This window comes from Arachis stenosperma, chromosome 3 (genome assembly GCF_014773155.1).
Source record: "Arachis stenosperma cultivar V10309 chromosome 3, arast.V10309.gnm1.PFL2, whole genome shotgun sequence".
Taxonomy (NCBI): domain Eukaryota; kingdom Viridiplantae; phylum Streptophyta; class Magnoliopsida; order Fabales; family Fabaceae; genus Arachis; species Arachis stenosperma.
Window position 1 is genome coordinate 26,123,220 of NC_080379.1, and position 20,765 is coordinate 26,143,984.

At 34.5% G+C, this 20,765-nt stretch overlaps 2 protein-coding genes across 2 annotated transcripts; one reads left to right on the top strand and one right to left on the bottom strand.

Moving 5' to 3' along the window:
• The first annotated feature begins 3,629 nt into the window (after positions 1-3,629).
• On the top strand, positions 3,630-5,000 carry LOC130965742 (uncharacterized). Its single transcript, XM_057890503.1, has 3 exons — positions 3,630-3,850; positions 3,953-4,086; positions 4,228-5,000. The coding sequence occupies exons 1-3, from the start codon at positions 3,630-3,632 to the stop codon at positions 4,998-5,000; spliced, it is 1,128 nt and encodes a 375-aa protein (XP_057746486.1).
• Positions 5,001-5,731: 731 nt separating this feature from the next.
• LOC130965743 (protein MAIN-LIKE 2-like) lies at positions 5,732-7,906 on the bottom strand. Its single transcript, XM_057890504.1, has 6 exons — positions 7,413-7,906; positions 7,188-7,278; positions 6,897-7,094; positions 6,687-6,836; positions 6,006-6,603; positions 5,732-5,883 (listed from the first exon to the last, which is right to left on the bottom strand). Exons 1-6 carry the CDS (start codon positions 7,904-7,906, stop codon positions 5,732-5,734), a joined length of 1,683 nt encoding a protein of 560 aa, XP_057746487.1.
• Between the last annotated feature and the right edge of the window lie 12,859 nt (positions 7,907-20,765).

Below are 20,765 nucleotides of genomic sequence, written 5' to 3' on the forward strand. Positions count from 1 at the left end.
ATTTAGAATTTTACTATGGAACGTTGTATTTAACTATTTATTTAGAGAAAGTCTAGACAATTATTTAGTGGTACAGTCAACTAGAGTCAATTAGGATAAAAATAGTTCCAAAAATAAAAATCAATGTAATGTATATTATATTGTACTAAGATCCAATTGTTTAATGTGAATAATGTGAAAATATTTGAGTCAACTAGGATTTTGGTATGCGCATGCACGTTATATTCATTTAGAAAAAGTCTAGGAAATCAACTATTGGTCCAGTCAATTAAAACCAATTACGATAAATAAAAAAATTTAAAAATAAAAATTAAAAAAACGCTTAAAATATTTTTTATGTTTTAAATGTTTATTTTAGATTTTTTAGATGATTTTTTTTAAATTTTAGATATATTTTTTTAATTTTTGAATGTTCTTTCTCTAATATTTGTTTAAACATCTCATTTTGATAAACTTTAGAATTTTTAAAATAATTTTGAATATCCTTTTTTTGTTAGGTTTTTTATGTTTCTTTTTATTAGGTTCAAATATTTTTTATTATGAATTTTAAAATAATTTTAGAATTTTTTATATGAATTTAAGAATTTCGAAAATAATTTTGAATGTTTAAAGTTTTTAAAATGATTTTGTCACCTGTACTCAATGTAGCCACTCTAAAGTTGACGAATTGGAGATTATAATTTGTGTTATTACTGTTTCACTACTTTTTTTTTAGCTACGCTATTTTGGTTCATGAGAGTTACTAGTAAAATAGCTGGAAAATGAAAAAAATTGAAGATTTTGGAATTTAATGTTTTATGATTGTTTAGTTAAGTAATTATTAGCTCTTTCTTATATCAATGTCTTTGTTAACCCTATATGCTTATTTTGTATAGCTCTTTTGACATTTTGCTTCTTTATTAAAAGTAGTTGTAATATATTTATGGTTTTAATTAAATTCAATGTCTAGTCACCAAAAAAAACACGAAGTCACCAAAAAAAAAAAATTAAATTCAATGTCTGAATTTTATAGCTACCATCAGTGAGCAGTGTGCGGATAGAGCCTATTTTTGCGCAAATAGATAGGCTGAATTTGGTTCTAACGGAAAATTCTGATTATGAAAGGCTGTTTGAGGATCATGCTCTTTCTAACTTAACTCTGGAAAGCAACTTTGTTAAATTTTTAGAAGGTAAAAAAAAGATAGAACTTCGATATGATGTTGATTATGTAAGAAAAATAGAAGAGAAAACCAATGTACTGTATAATATATGCACCAAAGTTTTATAAACTAACTATTTTTTATTGTGAACAATAACAGAATTAAATATTTAGATTTATTAATTGAAAACTGATCTTTTGATTTTATAGTTATTTGGTTTGATTTGCTCTGATTTAATTTAACACAAATATAATTATTTGATTAGATTCTATTATTAAAAAGGATTGTGAAAATATTTTTTGTTGAGTTTTAATGCAAATTGTGTACTATATATGGGTGAATTGAAAATGATGCACTACCTTTTCTTTGGTCGGATTCCTCTAAGGAATGCTTTGAAGCTTGGTTGGATAGGGGTATTAGTAAGAAAACGGCGATCTGGTTTGTATGGAATGGTAGGAATGAGATGATTTTTAACAATGTTATGTTTGATGAAAAAAGAATGAAATTTGATATAGTTGTTTATGCTTCAAACTGGGGCTGTTTTTTTTCGATATGATAACGGAATGTGAGTAACGCAGCGTTATGGAGGTTGTGGGTGTTATACAAGACTGTGACGGCGGAAAGCTGAAGTTAGGTGGGGGATGAAATCGGACCGTCCGATTTATTTCTGAGGGAAAGGGAGTCTAATCGGACTGATCGATTTTGGGTTGGTTTGTATATGTTTCATAAAATCGGACGCACCGATTTGTTGCTACTCGAATCCAGGAGACCACAAATCGGTCCCAGGAATTTGTGGGTCAGCAAAAAACCACAAATCGGTCCCAGGGATTTGTGGGTCAGCAAAAAATTTTGATCCTTAGGAGACTAAATCGGACCCACCAATTTGCTGCAAGGTAAATCAGCTGCTGAGAAATCGGTGGCAGCGATTTCTAGTGCGTGGAAATTTGTGAATGAACCAGTCGGTCCGTCCGATTAAGCGACTCATGCGTACATAAACGAAGATTGTACCCAGAACCCCAATTCTTCTTCTTCTTCAGTCCGTGAGTGTCTGCAACCCGGTGATGTTCTTCCTCTTCCTTCATTTTTCTTTATTTTTGTATATTAGATTTTATTGAGAGTGAGACTGTTTAAAGTAGTTTGATATTATGGATGATAGAGTTATATTAAAAATTTATTGTTATGGACAGATTTTGTTAGAAACATATGAGGGAGTTCAATTTGTATGTCAAAATCCAATAGATGTTGTTATTCCGTTCACATTGTCATTGGATGAATTGAAAGGTGTGATTTGTGAGAAGATACATTCAGAAAGATCAGGAAGAATATCGTGTATTTTGTACAAGTATCATTTACCTGTGTTTGGTGGATTCGTCCATTTTCAGACGAAATACATGACAGATGAAGCGAGTATGCAGGAAATATTTTCAATGTATATTGAGAATCACCGGCGAATATCGTGCATCGAGTTGTATATTGAGTTCGAGCAATTTGAAGTGGACCGAAATATTGAAGTCGAACATTATGATAGTGGTAGCGATGAGGATTTTGAAAGTAACTATGAGATCGTTGGTCCAGGTGAAAACGAAGATGCAGCTGACGGCCCCATGAACCTAGATGTGGCGGAGGTTGCTAATGCACTAGAAAACTCGCTTCCGTTTCAGGAGCCTTCTTTCATGCGGTCGTAGGATTTGGAAGTGATGAATGCAGCTGAGTTTCCGCAATATATGAATGCAGGTATGCCGTTTGTTACCATACCATTTGATTAATATATTAATTACTAGTTCTCTATGTAGATAGAATAGCGAATGTAGATAGAATAGGGAATGTAAAGACTATTATAGGAGGATTTTATTTGTTAAGATATATATATATATATATATATATATATATATATATATATATATATGTAATGATTATTTATGAATATATATTTCCTGCGGTGTGATTGTGGCAGAGCTTCCTGTTGTGGCCGACGGTGAATTTACGGTGAGGATGGAATTCAGTTCAAGGGAGGAAGTAATCAAGGCAATGAAAGACTATACCATCCGTAGAGGGGTAGACTATCGGGTTTATGAGTCGGAACCGACGACATTCTATGCTAAATGTACACATTATGGCAAAGGTTGTGATTGGCTGATCAGGGTTACGAAAATGCAGAAGAAGTACTGCTGGGAGATAAGGAGGTACAATGGTAGTCACACTTGTACCCGGTCGACAATTTCTCAAGACCATTCGAAACTGGACTCCAAGACAGTTGCAGAAGCAATTAAGCCGTTGGTAGAGGTTGACCCATCTTTGAAGGTGAAATCAGTCATTGCGGAAGTCCAGTCGAAGTTTAACTACACCATCAGCTATAGGAAATCTTGGTTAGCAAAGTAGAAGGCGGTTGAGTCAATTTTCGGAGGTTGGGAGGCATCGTATAAAGCTTTACCCATATGGTTTGAGGCCATGTGTCACAAGGAGCCGTCAACAGTAGTTCACTTTGAAACAATGGATGCGTACCAGGGGGATGACTTGGTTCCTGATATCCGTGTACTACATAGAGTCTTCTGGAGTTATTACCCTTGTATTAGGGCCTTCAGACATTGCAAGCCAGTAGTGCAGGTGGATGGGACTCATTTGTATGGTAAATACAAGGGTTGTTTGTTGGTTGCAGTCTCACAAGATGGTAATAACAACATCGTGCCTATTGCATTTGCCATAGTGGAGGGGTAGACCTCTGATGCATGGTACTTTTTTCTAAGTAACCTTCGTCAACATGTGGTCACACGTGATGGTGTCGGACTTATCTCTGATCGACACGATTCTATCAGGTCAGCTATTGATCGGAGTAATGGGGCTTGGTCTCCTCACAGAGCTTTCCATATGTTCTGTATCCGGCATATTGAGTCGAATTTCTTGAGGAAGTTCAAGGCACCGTACTTGCAGAAGCTCATCGTCAATATCGGTAAGTTTAATTACGCAGTCTAGTCCACTGTTTACTAAGTAAATTTGGCTCGATAGAACGTGATTCATTGATGATGGTTTTTTATCGTAGGGTATTCGAGGACGATACGGGAGTACCAGATGCGCTATGAATGATTAAAAGAACGGGGTGAGGCTTACACCAACTGGCTTGACCGCATCCCACGTGAGCAGTATGCTTTGGCATTCGATGGTGGATACAGATGGGGACATATGACCACCAATCTTATGGAGTGCATCAACTCCGTGCTGAAGGGTGCACGCAATCTCCCGGTCACTGCGCTTGTTAAGGCTACATTTTACAGACTAAATGAGTTGTTCACTAGGAAAAGAGCCGAGGCTGAGGCTCGAATTAATGCTGGACATGTGTTCTCTGAGATGGTCACCTCGAAGCTGCAAGCAAACCAGCGAGCATCGGGAAACATACAGGTGAGCTGTTTTGACAGAGAACATGAAGTCTTTGAAGTTCGTGAGATGCCTAATGGGGTTGAGTATGCAGTTGACCTACGCCAACAGCTGTGCGACTGTCGTGAATTCCAGGTTGACCGAATTCTGTGTCGACATGTTCTAGCTTGTTGTGCAAATCAGCAGTTGGATTGGCAAGTATATGTTCATGACGTATACAAGATGGATTCAATTCGAAGAGTATACAGGGCGAGGTTTAGACCACAGAAAAATCCTACAACGTGGCCTGCTTATCATGGTCCACGATTCGTTGGCAATTCGTTCCTTAGACGGGTGGCCAAAGGTCGGCCTAAGATGACCCGCTTCTTGAATGAGATGGACACCCGCATGTTGCGTGGTCCTAGGAGATGCAAGCAATGCGGTGCCGAGGGCCACAGCCGAAGTAGATGTCGTCAGCGAGGTGGTCCAAGTGCGGGGGCACCCGGAGAGTAGAAGTGACTATTGTTATATTTCATCTTAATTTACGTTGCTGCTTGACATTTGCAGTTTGATATATCGTAAGGAAGTGACTATTGTTATATTTATTGCTAGATGTATTAAATTTAAACCAGTTTGACATTCGCAGTTTTATATTTTTTTATCCTTTTAAATATGGATTCACATAGTAACAACATATAGTATACAAATATATTAATATATTGATATTGATTGTGTTATATTTTATTTTTTTTGTTCATTAAATTGAGAAAGTATTTTGTACTAGTGAGTAATTAGTAATTTATTATCTCATTTTGCACCATAAATTATATATAAGAATTGATATTTAATTATTATTAATATATTTTTGAAAATATGTATTTAGTTTTTAATTTTATTTCTATAATAGTATAATAAATATAAATTAATTAATAAATTATTGAAAATTAAAATAATAGTTATTTAAATATAAAAAATAAAATAAAAATATCTATAATAGTCGTAGCAACATGAATAAAAATATCGATCATTACAACCTAATTAAAATAGCAAAGTAACATCAATCAAAGTAACAACAATGTAAGTAATAGAACCAATCCAAAAACAGCAATATTAAATACTAACAGCAAACTAACTAAACTAAGTAATACAATGTCCATAATTTTATACACAGTCAACATTAAATAGTAACAACACCCTAAGTAATACAACCAACCCATAAACCTTAATTAACAACATGAAACACATCATTTTCTCGTTGCCCACTTTAAACCTGTGCATAACTTTTTGCACTTCTTGGCAAGCTTGTTAAATGGGGAGGGGGTATACCGACTAGCACTCCGACGTGGCGGATCTTCTCTAAGATTGTAGCCTTTTCCTTTTTTACTTGTGGCTGTACCTATCAAAATACAATACATATAATGAGTGGAACTAATCAAATATAAATTCAGCATCAATGTATAACCCATGGAGACTGGAACTAATCAAATATAAGAATATATAATCAAAATTTTACGTTACCTGCACTAGCCGTTGAATTGTCAGCGCGGTCTTCATTAGCTTGGTCGGCCGGATCATCAGCGACGTCATCGTCCTCATCGTCATCCTCGAAATCATCCTCATCCTCATCATCATCCTCATCCTCATCATCATGGTTTCCATCACTCTCCGGATGGTCTACTAGATAGTCATCAGTGTCATCATCAACTCCCATATTTCTCTCCTGAATTAGACTCATCGGAATACGCCCCTGGTTTCGACTCTGTATAATTCCTCCCGCAGCTTCAGCACTCCTACTCGAATCAACAGACATTCTGGCTCCAGAATTATCAGAGGAAGTGCGATCCCAAGGTCTCAAATCCAATGACCTCCTAGGTTGAGTAACACCACCCGAACGTGCCCAGTGGTCGGCGGGGATGTCCGCATAGTTACCTGAATATGAGTGACCTACTCCTGAACTACCCATGAAACCAAGCAGCTGGGAGAACGATCCTTGCTCCCCTGTCTCAAACTGTGGACCACTCCAATACTGCTGATGTATAGGTACTGACGGTGAAAGATAATCAGACGGTTGCGTGTGAGGAACATATGGAGCAAAATACTCAACATCCTGCTGTGCCTGTGGCGGTGGAGGTGACGGGGGGGTGAAGGTGGATGTGGCTGTGGCGTTGGTTGTTCTTGTTGATTCTCTTGAATATCAACCGGGGGCCCTTCTGGATTCTCTTGTGCTACAAGGTTAGACAATTGCAAGTGATCACCGAAAGCTCCTCGGTACCAATGCATGTAAGTGTCCAAGGAATAATGTGGAGGACCCATTTCATCAACTAGAACGTGACTGTACCGGTTGGTCCACTGCATCGCCCAGACAGAGTGCGTATTTGCCCAATCTTAATTTTTAGGCCCAGTTAGTACTTTACCATGTGATGCACCTAGATCCCGCGGCTGATTAGGGACATCCTGATTCAAGCCAAATTGCCTCCTGATTCTATCAGTTGCATGCCACTCGACGCATTCGAATGATATAAGCGGCACCCTGGCATTCCAAATAACAGAATTATGACGGATGTCTAAGGGAATCAGGTCTGGACCAACGTGTCCAATGCCATAAGCCTGCCAAACAAACTGGACACACCGACAGTGATGATTAAACAACTATAAATTCATTGACAAAACAAATGCATGAAATATTTTTTAATGACATACATGTCCTTCCTGCATATCATCTAACAACCTCCTACAGTGGGGAACGGAATGATACTGGTAACCATAGTTTTCACGCTCCCAGTTTTGCCACCTGCATTAAGACAAATTCTTAATTAACTTGTTTTCGTCAATTCATACATCAATTCATACCGCTTCTGTCAACTCATACAGCAATTCATTAACTAATCTAGTGCTTGTGTCGATTCATACATCAATTCATTTTACCTATTTGCAATCGGAAATAATTGGGGGTTGCCAGGAATCGGCGCAAGAAATGGTAACCGGATCCAAGCCCATGTAAGCAAAAGTGTCAAAGGACCGTCCATCTCCTTGCAGTCGACGCGAGTTGCCCTACACAATGATCTATACAGGTGCGCAAGGCATGCCAAACCCCAACTAAACTGTATGATCCCCGAGAAGTTACGGAGCAACGGCAGAAATTTCCAATGCACCGCTGCACCAGACTTATCTCCAAACAAAATAGTACCAAACAACAACACTATGTGACACTTTACATACATCTGAATGTGAAAACCATCAGTCAACACTATGCGTTCTTTCAAACGCCTAAACCAAGTCAACTTTATAAAACTTCCTCTACATTCTTTTATCGTCGGCGTAACTCCAAAATGGTGCAAGCACTCAGCTTCCATCGCCTCAAAAGAACTCATGGTTAGTCCTGTAACCGGAAGACCATTTGTCGGGAGACCGAAAATCATTGCCACATCCTCCAATGTCACCGCACACTCACCAACTGGAAAATGAAATGTGTGCGCCTCAGGACGTCATCTCTCAATCAGAGCATTAATCATTGCTGACTGACACTAAATTACCCCAATTTGAGAAACATAATAGAAACCCGTCTCCCGTAAGTGAGTCTCAACAATTTGGTTGTACGGATCGGACGGCTTCAAATGATCACATACCAACAAGCGTGAACCCTATAAAATCACAGTTCCTTTACGAATTCCAGCATAATAAGTATATTAACAATAATATAATTTCTCTTACATGTCCCTACTTACAATAATATAATCTGCCTATAAACATACATACATTTGTAAACATACAAATTAATAAATATGCCTAATTATTTGTTTAAATTATACTCAATTAATAATAATAATAATAATAATAATAATAATAATAATAATAATAATAATAATAATAATTAACATTACCTATGGACAATATCGATAATAATAATAGTAATATCGTTAATAATAATAATAATCATGCTAATAATTAATTACAATTATTCACTGATAATAATAATAATAATAATAACAATTATAGTAAAACCGATAATAATAATAATAATAATAATAATAATAATAATAATAATTATAGTAAAAACAATAATAATAATAATAATAATAATAATAATAATAATAATAATAAAATTTTTCATTAACCTCCACGGATAATAATAATAATAATAATAATAATAATAATAATATAAAAATAATAAAATTTTTCATTACTGTTAATCCACGGATAATAATAATAATAATAATAATAATAATAATAATAATAATAATAATAATAATAATAATAATAATAAAAGAAATTAAATTTTAAATTTTAAATTTATATACAGATCTTCATTTCATTTCAACATATTATTCAATAAATTCAAATCAAATAAAAAGCCTAATATTTATTATCTATTGTGAAAGGTTTAAAGGGATAAACACTAACTAACTAATTAACTCAAGTTCAATTTCTATGTCTAATATCTAACAGTAATCATAACCATATCATACATATATATCATTAACAGTAACCATATATATATATATATATATATATATATATATATATATATATATTATTAATCTCTACTTAGTGCTATAATAATATATATTGTTATTAAAAACAGTAAAATTTTATCACTATTATTATTTAATTATTAAATTAAAATATTAAAAAATAGAAACTTACATAATTAGGATGTCCAAGATAATTAGCAATATGAAGCTCTGGTTGATTTACATCTTTGATTTTTCTTCTTTTGGACATTTTTTCAAATTTTTCTGGTGTTTCTAGTAGTCCAACAATGGTGGTGGGGTTGGAAAACACAGAGGAAAAGAGATGAGAGTGATGGGGAACAAAGAGAGAGAAGAAGAGATGAGGGTGAAAGGGAAAGGTGAAGTTATGAAGTTGGGATATTAACTTGCTTCCTTTCAACCAAACCGACGGAGGAATGGCTTGCATGCATGCCACCTGGCATGGTCCAGCAAATCGGACCCACCGATTTGCTTCCCTCCGATTACTAGAAATCGGTCCGTTCGATTTCAGACTCCTAAATCGGTCTGTCCGATTTCAGTTATGCCGCCATCACAACTCGGTGATACACCTAATTCTCCCATAAGCCTGTTATACACAATCGTTACTTCCATATCAAAATTAAAAAACTCTCAAACTGGAACCGAGAATGAAAGTAAAGAAAAAAAGCTAGTCCAAACCTTTCGTGCAGGTGTGACGTGACAGCAGGTTGGGGAATGTTTAGGGTTCACGGGAGGAGTATTAAGTTTCTACCTTATTCAATGATCTATTTAAGTTTTTGATTTGTATTGCTATGGTTTCTTTAGGTGCTACCTTCTACTAGTTGTTTAGAATTTTGCTATGGAGACGTTGTGTTTAACTATTTATTTAGAGAAAGTCTAGAAGATTAATTAATGGTTTAGTCAACTAGAGTCAACTAGGATAAAAATAGTTTCAAAAATAAAAATCAATGTAATATATACTACACTATACTAAGATCCAATTGTTTAATGTGAACAATGACAACATTAAAGATTTAGATTCAGTAATTGCAAACCTGATTTGTTCTAATTTAATTTAACACAAATATAATTATTTGATCTATTCTATCATTAAAAACGATTATGTGAAAAATATTTGAGTCAACTAGGATTTTGCTATGCGCATAGACGTTGTATCTGTAAGAACCGTGATTAATTAACCATTTAATTAAAATAATTAAATTACCTAAAATAGGATCCAAAAAATTTATAATTTTAATTTGAAAATATAAATATGATATTTGGACTCAGTAGATTTTTCTGAGTTGAAAAATATAATTTTTGCGAAAAACTGCGTAAAACTACGAACCGACAGATTAATTAGCCAAACCGGTACTGTGTGAGAATAATTAAGAATAGTAGAAAACTTTAGGAAAACATTTAGAATTGAAAACTGGGCACTAATTTTAAAGGTTTGGCCCAAAATTGGGACAAACAGGCCAAAAACGCTAATGGGTTGGATTGGGTCCAATCTGGGCCTAAGCCCAACATATAAAACCCCTCTTTAATGAGCCATCAGCGCATTCACCACACTCAAACACCAAAAACACAGCTGAACTGAATAGAAGAGAGAAAAGGGTTCCATTGACACTATTCACCTCAAACTTCCCAAGCTCGTAACTTGAGCTACAGAGCTCTGATCGTCGCACCGTTTGCGACCACACGATCACTATGAAGAGCTCTGTAAAACCCATCCAAGAAACTGGTAAGAAAATTACAAATCCTTTCTCAATCTTTTCTTTTATAAATTCAAAATTTTTGGGTTTTGTATTGAGTGAAATTTTATAATTTTGGGTATTTAGGTACACTCTAATCTTTGGTTCCTATTGGGTTTTGACCCAATCAATATTGGATAAGATGAGTTTATTCTTAATTCTTGTGAAATTGAATATTAGGAACCCTAGGTATTAATTTGTGGTACATTAATGTGTATAGCTTGGAATATTGATTGTTGATGCTTGATATGGAGATTGATTGGTGGCTTGATTGAGTTTGAGAACTTGTGGAAGCTTGGTTGAGGTCAATTTAGCAATTTAGTGCATATTGGGAATCAGCCAAGATATGATTTTGGTTTTTTCTATGTAATATATAATATTTCTTGACACTTAGGCTAGTTGACCATAGAATAGGATTGAAATTCAATATTGATGATTATGATGTATAATGACTTTGAGTTATGTTGCATGATGATGGATTTCTTATTTTGTGTTAAGATTGATGTTGGGTGGTAAGTGATGGATTTGTGTATGAGGAATTGTTGATGTGTGACGTTGTTATGTGTTGTTGAGAGATTTATGAATTGATTGATGATTTGGTACGGAAATGATGAAAATGTGAATTCTAGGTTGTGGCAGTAATTGGAGGATATTTGAATATGTTCTAGGTACATTGTGACTGTTTTAAATGTGGGATAAGTAATTTTGGATGGTGAGTTTGGTAAAATTGAGGTTTAGAGATTTGGTAAAAATTAGATTTTTGGTGAACAATATCATATCTTAAGCTACAATTTTTGAAATTGTTTAAATTTTATATCAAATTAAAGATAATTCAAAAGCTTTAAAACGGTATAGATTTTGTAGAAATTTGAATTTTGTAGAGAAAGATATGATCGTTGAAAATGGGTGTCAAAAATCAAAATTCTGTGATGTTGCAGAATTTGTGATTTATGCTTGTGTGCGCACGCACACTGCTGTGCGCGTGCTCTGAACAGTGGCCTTGTCTTGACTTGTGCGTACGCATAGCCTTGTGCGCACGCACACCCTGTAAAAATTTGAAAACGTACGTACGAACACATGTGTGCGCACGCACACATGTGTGCGCACGCACACATGTGTGCGCACGCACACATAGGGAGGTGCTTACTGTTGGGAGGATCGCACACTCTAGTGCGTACACAAACACTACGAATTTTTCAAGTTGTGCGTACGCACAATATTGTGGGCAAGCACATGCCGGGAGGTGCATTCTGTTGGGGGCGTTCGCATGTATGTGTACGTGTACGCAAAATAGCAACTTTTACTTACCGTGCGTATGCACACTCCTATGCATACGCACACTTTGAGAATATTTTTGGGAGGTGCGTGCGCACAGCCTTGTGCGCACGCACACTACCCTGTTTTTCAATAAAAATATTGTTTTTAACTGTTTTACCTCCTCGGCAAGCTTGTAAACTTCCGTGACACTTATCTAAGACTCTTTAGCTTGTTTTTAGGTGTTAAAACATAGAGAAGGCTTTAGGTGGATTTAATTAGGTATTTCTGGCAAAAAGTTTAGAAAATGGAGATTTAGATTTCTGGAGTACTGAGGACGGACTGGTTGAGTGAGATGGCGGAGTGTTGTAATAACGATCAAAATGATGAATTGTGAAATTCGAATTGATGATGTTGAGAGGAGTCGAGGACTCGGAGTGGACTGAATACTGAAAATGATTTCTAAATCCACTGATGTGATTTTTTTTTTAAATGATATTGTTGAGACGCTATGCGCCTGGTAAGGACGGTAGTTGGATCCCGCCTGTCGAGGTCGCGGCGGCGGCGTAAGGGCGGTGGTTAGTCCCGCTTATGTTGAGATGTGAGATCTGTGGCAAAATTATCCCACTCGCATCCTTTCAGAATTACTAGAGTGTGCAAGCACAAAATTCTAGGCCGTGTTCCAGGCACGATATCCTGGGCGTTCCCACTATGATGACCGAAAGGCGACATCTCCATGGAAGTGTGTCGGGTTGGCAGTTGAATCGATGATGTGATATCACAGCCAAATAGGACATACATTTATCATGTGCATATTCTATCTGCTTGTTTGCTTTGCCGACTTGTATTGTTTGCCTAAGTGTTCAACATGCCTAAATGCTTATTGAATTACTTGATATACATGCTTATACTTGTGCTTTACTTGCATTGTTATTAATTGTGTATTCTATTGGGATTGAGGAGGTTCGGAAGGCGGTGGCGATGGGATCGCATGGAGGTTAGGCTGGTGAAGGCTGTGGGACAGCGGTGAAATGTTAGAGTAGAAATCCACTAAGTTAGATTACCCCTTTTTCATTATGGTTTTAAATTTATGTTTTAAAGTTTATTTATATTTTAAGCTTCAATCTCATGATGGATATGAAGTTTTAGGATTGCCTCTGGCGTCCCGGAGTCTTATATCTTACATTACTGGGTACTGTTACTATACTGAGAACCTCTGGTTCTCATTCCATACAATGTTATTATTTTTCAGATGTAGGTCGCAACCTACCTCGGTGAGTTACTTTGATGGTGACAGAGCGGAGAATTCTTGCTATGTTTTGAAGTCTTTTGCCTTATTTTTTATTAGATCTCTCACTTTTGTATCTATTTTGCCTTAGAGGCTTAATTTGAGAAAATTATTGTATAAGCTATTTTACCTTATAAACTCTGTATGTCTGCATATAACTAGTTGGCTTAAACTTCGCGGGCGGCGGCTAGATCCTTATGACTATTATCTTTTGATATATCTATATATATATATATATACCTTGATATCTGTACGTTTATCTTGTGCCTTAAGTTTATAGCTTCGTGTGAACGCTTTGCATTTTTTGAACTCTGTTTTTGAGCTTAATCCTTCATCGAGCTTCTAGAATATATTATTTCTTTCTATATAATATGTATAAACTTTAGAATTGTCGTAACCTTTGAGTAACCTTTGCTTTACGACACGAGGTAAGGCTTAGGGTAATTAGGGTGTTACAGTATTCATTTATGAAAAGTCTAGGAGATCAACTAATGGTCTAGTCAATTAGAACCAACTAGAATAAAAAAAATGTTTCAAAAATAAAAATTAAAAATCTCTTAAAATATTTTTTTATGTTTTGGAAGTTTCTTTGTTTTAGGTTTTAGATGTTTTTTTTTTTATTTTAGACTTTTTTTTAATTTTTGAATTTTTTAAATATTTTTTAGATATCTCATTTTGATAGGTTTTAAAATTTTTAAAATGATTTTGAATATCTTTTTTTGTTAGGTTTTTTATACTTCTTTTTATTAGGTTTAGATGTCTCTTTTTATTAGAAATTTTAAAATAATTTTAGAATTATAAAAATAAATTTTGAAATTTTTAAGATGATTTCAAAAATAATTTAAAATTTTTTAAATTAATTTTAGAATTTCAAAAATAATTTTCAATGTTTAAAATTTTTAAAATAATTTTGCTAGCATGGATTGCCACCTGCACTCTCAAAGTTGGCAAATTGGAGATTATGATTTGTGTTATCACTCTTTCATTAACTTTTTTTTAGGGTATACTATTTTGGTTCGTGAGAGTTACTAGTAAAATAGGTGGAAACTGAAAAAATGAAGATTTTAAAACTCAATGTTTTATAATTGTTTAGTTCATCAATCATTAGTTATTTCTATTTTTTTTATATTAATGTCTTCTTTAATCTTCTATACTTATTTTATATAGCTTTTTTGACGTTTTGCTTCTTAATTAGAAATTCGTAGTTGTAATATATTTATGGTTTTGATTAAATTTAATGTGTGAGTTTTTTAGCTACCGTGAGTAAGCAATATGCAGATAGAGCCTATTTTTGTGCAAATTGATAGGCTGGATTTGGTTCTAAAGAAAAATTCTGATTGTGAAAGGCCACTTGAGAATTATGTTCTTTCTAACTTAATCTTAGAAAGTAACTCGTCAAATTCGTAGAAGCGGAAGAAAAGGATAGAACAATGATATGATTATTGATAATGTAAGAAGAATAAAAGAGGAAACTAATGTACTATATAATATATGCACCAAGGTTTTACAAACTAATCGTTTGTTTAATGTGAACAATGACAGAATTAATGATTTAGTAGTATTTCCTAATTTCGTCAACAACTTGTGTGGCTTCTGACGGATCATCAGCGTTTTATAGGGTAGCTGTTACGCAATTATTGTCCTTGTGTACATACTTAAACAGATACTTAATAGAACTTGTTTGACATGTGTATTCCACATTTATGTGGCACCCGAACTTGAGCAACAATTCTGGATTATACGGAACAATGAACTTATTGTCTAGTACACATTTCCTTTTCTTTACTGTTCGACCATTATCAGTACGCCTATATTTGAAAAATCCGGCTTCATCAATGAGTGGTCGCTGTCTAAACTCTTTGGGATAAAACTTTGAATAGGATCCATTCTTTATGCAAGGTAAATTCTTATTATACGGACCACATGAACCATGTACCATGTAATTTTGAACAGCTCTATGTAGATTTGGCCTTTCATCTTCATCAGGAATCTCAGCTGTTATATGTTTGTCTATGTCATCTGGAGTTTGTGGCTTGAACTCGTTACTCATGAATAAAAGGATATGTGCATGCGGAAACCCTCTCTTTTGAAATTCTATAGTGCAAATGTAACACCCTAATATTCAAATCCTTATGCTCGAGTCATAAGTCAATGATACTACGGTGGTACAACTCTCAGGAGGATTTTTTATATATAAATAATAGTAATTTCGAAAGGAGTATTAATCGAGAAGCCTGAAAAGAGTAGAAATAAAATCGCGAAGATGTATCACTCACGTTTCGACAACAAAAAGATAAACCGTGAAGCCGAAAGTGATATACGGACAAGGCATAAAGGAGATTAAGAGATAGATAACTGATAGATATATATAACATAAGTAAATAGCCACTAGTCGTGACCCGCAAAATTTAGGCCGGCTAGGGTACAGTATGAAAATAGTTGACAACAGTATATCCTAATCTCTCCCAAAGGAAACTTGAGAGCCTCTATAGGCAAGTTCAAAAGAGTTCAATACATAATATAATCTTTTCGAAACAAAGGTGGAGAGATTCTAAGCAAAACACAAAGTAGAGAAAATAAAGATCCTCGCCGTCTCTCAGACGACCCACAACTCACTTCTGAGCACCTAGACCTGTATCTGAAAAACAAGAGATATATACGGAATAAGAACGCCGGGCCCATGGGTTCCCAGTACGGTAAAAGTGCCAAATAAATACAATGCACTGCAATAAAAACTCACTAAGCATCCTAAACTTCTTCACCAATTATCCATCCTAGGTTCTCGCTAATCCATGAATAGGCAACTGTCATAAGGGAGTGCTAAATCTAATTCATGTTTCACATGTTTCCCAACTCGCTGACTCTTCCACGAATCAGACTCAGAATCATAAGCAAAACCATCACCAGTTGTTCTACCTCAGCAATTCTATATCAATACATCATACCCTCACCTGGAGCTAGTGAAACCACATCACTGCGTCTACCCAGGGAGCTCAAATTATCTCATTAAATGATCATCATCATGCAATCGCATCATCAATTCATCTCATCAAGAACAGCCCTCAACATCCACCGACACCAGCATGAGGGGCCTCTCAGTTGTACAAACACAAGCAATACAGGCAAGTAATACACAAATAAGGTACAAGTAGAACAAGTAGCACATAATCAGGTAACATATCATATATGATGTAGAAATCCAAAACAAATAGGCAAACCCAAACAATTCAAACATATGCAAATGATGAATGCCTGTCCTATGGCTGATGATATCATCTGTCGGTTATCAAGCTAACCCGACGTGTCCGGTAGCTAACGTGGGCACAGTCTCTCTATTGCGCATTAATATCATTAGAGGAAATATGTGCCCTGTCACCATTAGAGGGTATATGCGCCCTGTCGCCATTAGAGGGTATCGGCGCCCCGCCCTGTCGCCATTAGAGGGTATCGGTGCCCTGTCACCCTTACAACCAGAGAGAAAACACAAACATACTCACATTCAATATTTTTCATCATTATTCATTTATCATATTCGTTCATTAATCATATATGCATTTATACTCAGCCATAATCAATAATGGCTTTGCCGTAACCCGGCAATAACTCAGTCATCCGGCTCACAGTTCAATCTAGAACTAGCCAATTTATCAACATGGCTCCGCCGTACCCAGCAATAACTCAGCCATCCGTCTCATGGTTCAATCAAGAACCAGCCATTTATCAATAAATATAGCCCTTCGGCTCACGACATACACGGTACTTCTACCGTCAACCTCCATATCTCATATAATCATCTTTGATCATCATTGATCATAACTTTTTTCCTTGCTTCATTCGCAAGTTACCACATCCCCTAACTCCTTTCTCATTGCTAGGCATATCATAATGATTTAATACATAAGGGGGTGAGGTCGGAGGCTTAGAAGTATGAGATTTAGCTTTTAAAACTCAAAAATACACTTTGGTATGAAAATAGAGCCACGCGTACGCGTCCTCCACGCTCACGCATGGATAGCCACAATGTTCATCGACGCGTATGCGTCGCCCACGCGTACGCGTGGGTGAAAAAATAGCAAAGGGACGCGCACGCGTCAGCCACGCATACGCGTGGGTGTGTTTGTTCTCCACGCACAAAACTGGCACAACTCCAGCACAACTCTCAAGAAAAATGGCTCGGCATTTGGTACAGCGCATCAACACGCACGCGCACACCACGCGCACGCGTGGATGGTGCCTTCTTGAAAAGCGACGCGTACGCGTCAGGCATACTTACGCGTGGGGGGCATTCTGCTAAAAATTTTTCTAAGTTAAAAGTTGCAGACACTACAAGAAAAACACCCATTCAGGTACACTTGAAAAGTGTAGCCAAAAACGAAAAAAAATGATGCCTTAGGAAAAGGCTACGCTTTTTAGGCTTCGGAGACACTTTTGTAGGCGATGCCTATACTAGTGTTGCCTATTCTCAAAGGTTACGTTTTTCTGTATTAAAGGCTACGCTTCTGGCCTTTGAGAATAAGATACGCTTTTTAAGTGATGTTGTTCAGGACCTAAGGCTACGCTTTTCAGCACTAATGGTTACCATAATTCTAAAGAATAGGCTACACTTTTCAGGGCTATTGCATCAGTTTATAAATGTAGCAAATAGTATACCTATAGCTACTCTATATAAGTGTAGCCTTTTGTCCCTCATTTTTTTAAATTTCTGTTTTTATATATATATATATATATATATATATATATATATATATATAATAGAAATTTCTAACAATTTTTTTTATCTAAAATCTAATATTTGAGAATATAATTATATATATAATCCTGTATTTTTAATTAAATTAGTTAATTATTATAAAATAAAAATGAATACATATATAATAATACCATACAATAATCTTTAAATAATAAAAATTATACTGAAACAAAATATAATTATATAATGAACCAAAAATATTAAGATGATCATAATTTTGAGTATTCATACATCTCAAACTAGAATAAGTATACTCATATAATGCACTTAGAGTTTACTACTAATAAACTAGGAAAAACCAAAATATTATATCATATAAATGTATCTTAGCTTCTAATAACAGACATCATCATCAACCATACATCTTTCAATTTTCATCTTTGTCAATAAACTATCATGATAAGCATCTCAATCTTCACTCGCATCTTCAGAATTATTCTGCATAATTATATAGAAAAATAATTATAATTTAAAAAAGTACAACAAAAAAAAGGTAATTAACATATTAATAACACATACAATATCCGTGCATAGGATAATTGAAACTACTCTTCTTTTCATATCACCAAAAACATAAAATAAGAAACAAAGCACATTCAACATGAATCTAATAATCCCCTTTGATAATGCCATAAAAAAAATTAGATTACATGGACTTAGATCTAACTCAACACATTCAACATATTTTCTATTTTTTTAGTAACACCTACCCACCAACATTACAAACTGCAACAATTTTATGACTCACCAACCACATACATACATATATTACATAAAGACACTTTATATTACTAAGTATCTATATCCTTTATATATATCATTTGATTCATGAACTCCATAATTCTCTACCTACTAGCTTTATTTAAAGAAATCTACTCGCATGGTCGAAACCATTTATCCTCCTTGTATACAACTTTCATATGTTGAAAAATATAGATTTTATTCTTTGTTTTGTTTCTCAAAAATAGTAATTCCCAGCTAATGTCATTTTTTCCTTCAATCCATTTAACAATATTTTTATAATTAATTATCATTTGCTATGGCACCAACTTTTTCTAACAAAAATTGAATTGCATCTTCTCATTTTTGGAGTATAACCTCTCCAGTCATGTTTGCTCTTGTAACATCAAAACAATTTAAACTCTGTTGTCTCTATTTATACTCTTAGTTGTTTTAAGTTTTACGAGACTCTAATCGATAAAATTCATAGACTTGTCCTATAGTTTTTGTGGGGTCGAGAGAATGAAAAAAAAGAATGCAGTGAGTTTATTGAGAGATAATTAGCACACCAAAAGTTTAAGGTGAATTGAACTTTGATTTAAAAGTATTTAATATGACCCTCTTTAAAAAATAGAACTAGAGATTGTAAACTAAGTAGCACTCACTTTATTTGAAGTATACCAAAGTAAGTATTTTATGTATTGTACATTCCTAAAGGCTGACATTGGAATAGGAGATTAGAAGGGTTTGCTAGAAGGTAAGAAAATAATTAAGTCAAGTCAAAACATACAAGACTCTTGGATCAAACAATTTAAACCCATCAAAAATCATTGTCGCAAAGCCCAAATCAAAAACTTATTTAGATTTTAGTAATAATGAAAATACCAAATAATTCAACTTTTTAATCACAATTTGGCACAAACTATTCTTCAGATTCCAGACTCTATCTCGGATGAAAAAGACATACTTACCAAATTAGAACTTGCAGAACTCAATCTTTTTGGCATATCCATGGGCTTATCAACCCTTGTATCTCTCACTAGAGCAATTAAAAAATCATGCTGTGCTTGAATAAATAATTAAAATAAATCATACTATGCTTGAATAAATAATTAAATAAACCAAAGTCTTTTGCTTTAAAATAACAATCATATTCAGGGGATATTATAAGTCACCATAAAAGACATAACTAAAAAACGGACTAACACAATTTCATACTAAATGGGAACTAAAATCAGAAGTAATTCTCTAAATATTTTACTAGAAACTCGCTGAAGCAAAACAAATTAAGGAAAACAAAGAATTTATAGTATATAAATAATAAATTAAATTGTAGCTTCATAACTAATAAAGCAATCAAGTTGGAGCTACACATGAATTAATAGCATAATAATAAAAAGAAAAAAAAAGTATGCATTGTACCTTATCATGGGCATCGGGAAAGGGGTCAATTAGGGAATCCACAAATGGCAGGGGATTTTGTGTGTGTAAGGCCCAAATGAAGGTGAAAAAGTAATTAATAATGGCATCCAGAGACGAGAAATTAAAGAAGGTGAAACTACTTTATGAGATATTCATTAAGCTTATTTGAATGGCATTACTTAGCATTCTAAATTCAATAACCTATTGACTATTGTAGCTCAAATCTGGAACAAACAAATGATCAAACAGTTGGATTAAAAAAATTTTAATTTGTATAGTATCTATTCTCAAGCAATCTGATAACAGCCCAAAATTCAAATCCAAAGCATAAATCTCACGAGGAAAGAAGAAAAAGAATCCAAAGTAGAAAAAATCAACAAGTTTTGAAGCAATGCACAAACCAAATAGAGTCTATACTCTGATTTTTTCTTCAGAACACCAACTATAACATAGTATAATTTCTCAAGTGATAAAATATTCTAAAGAGTTGAAGTCACAATTCAGAAATAACTATATGAGATATTCATTAAGCTTATTTGAATGGCATTACTTAGCATTCTAAATTCAATAACCTATTGACTATTGTAGCTCAAATCAGGAACAAGCAAATGATTAAACAGT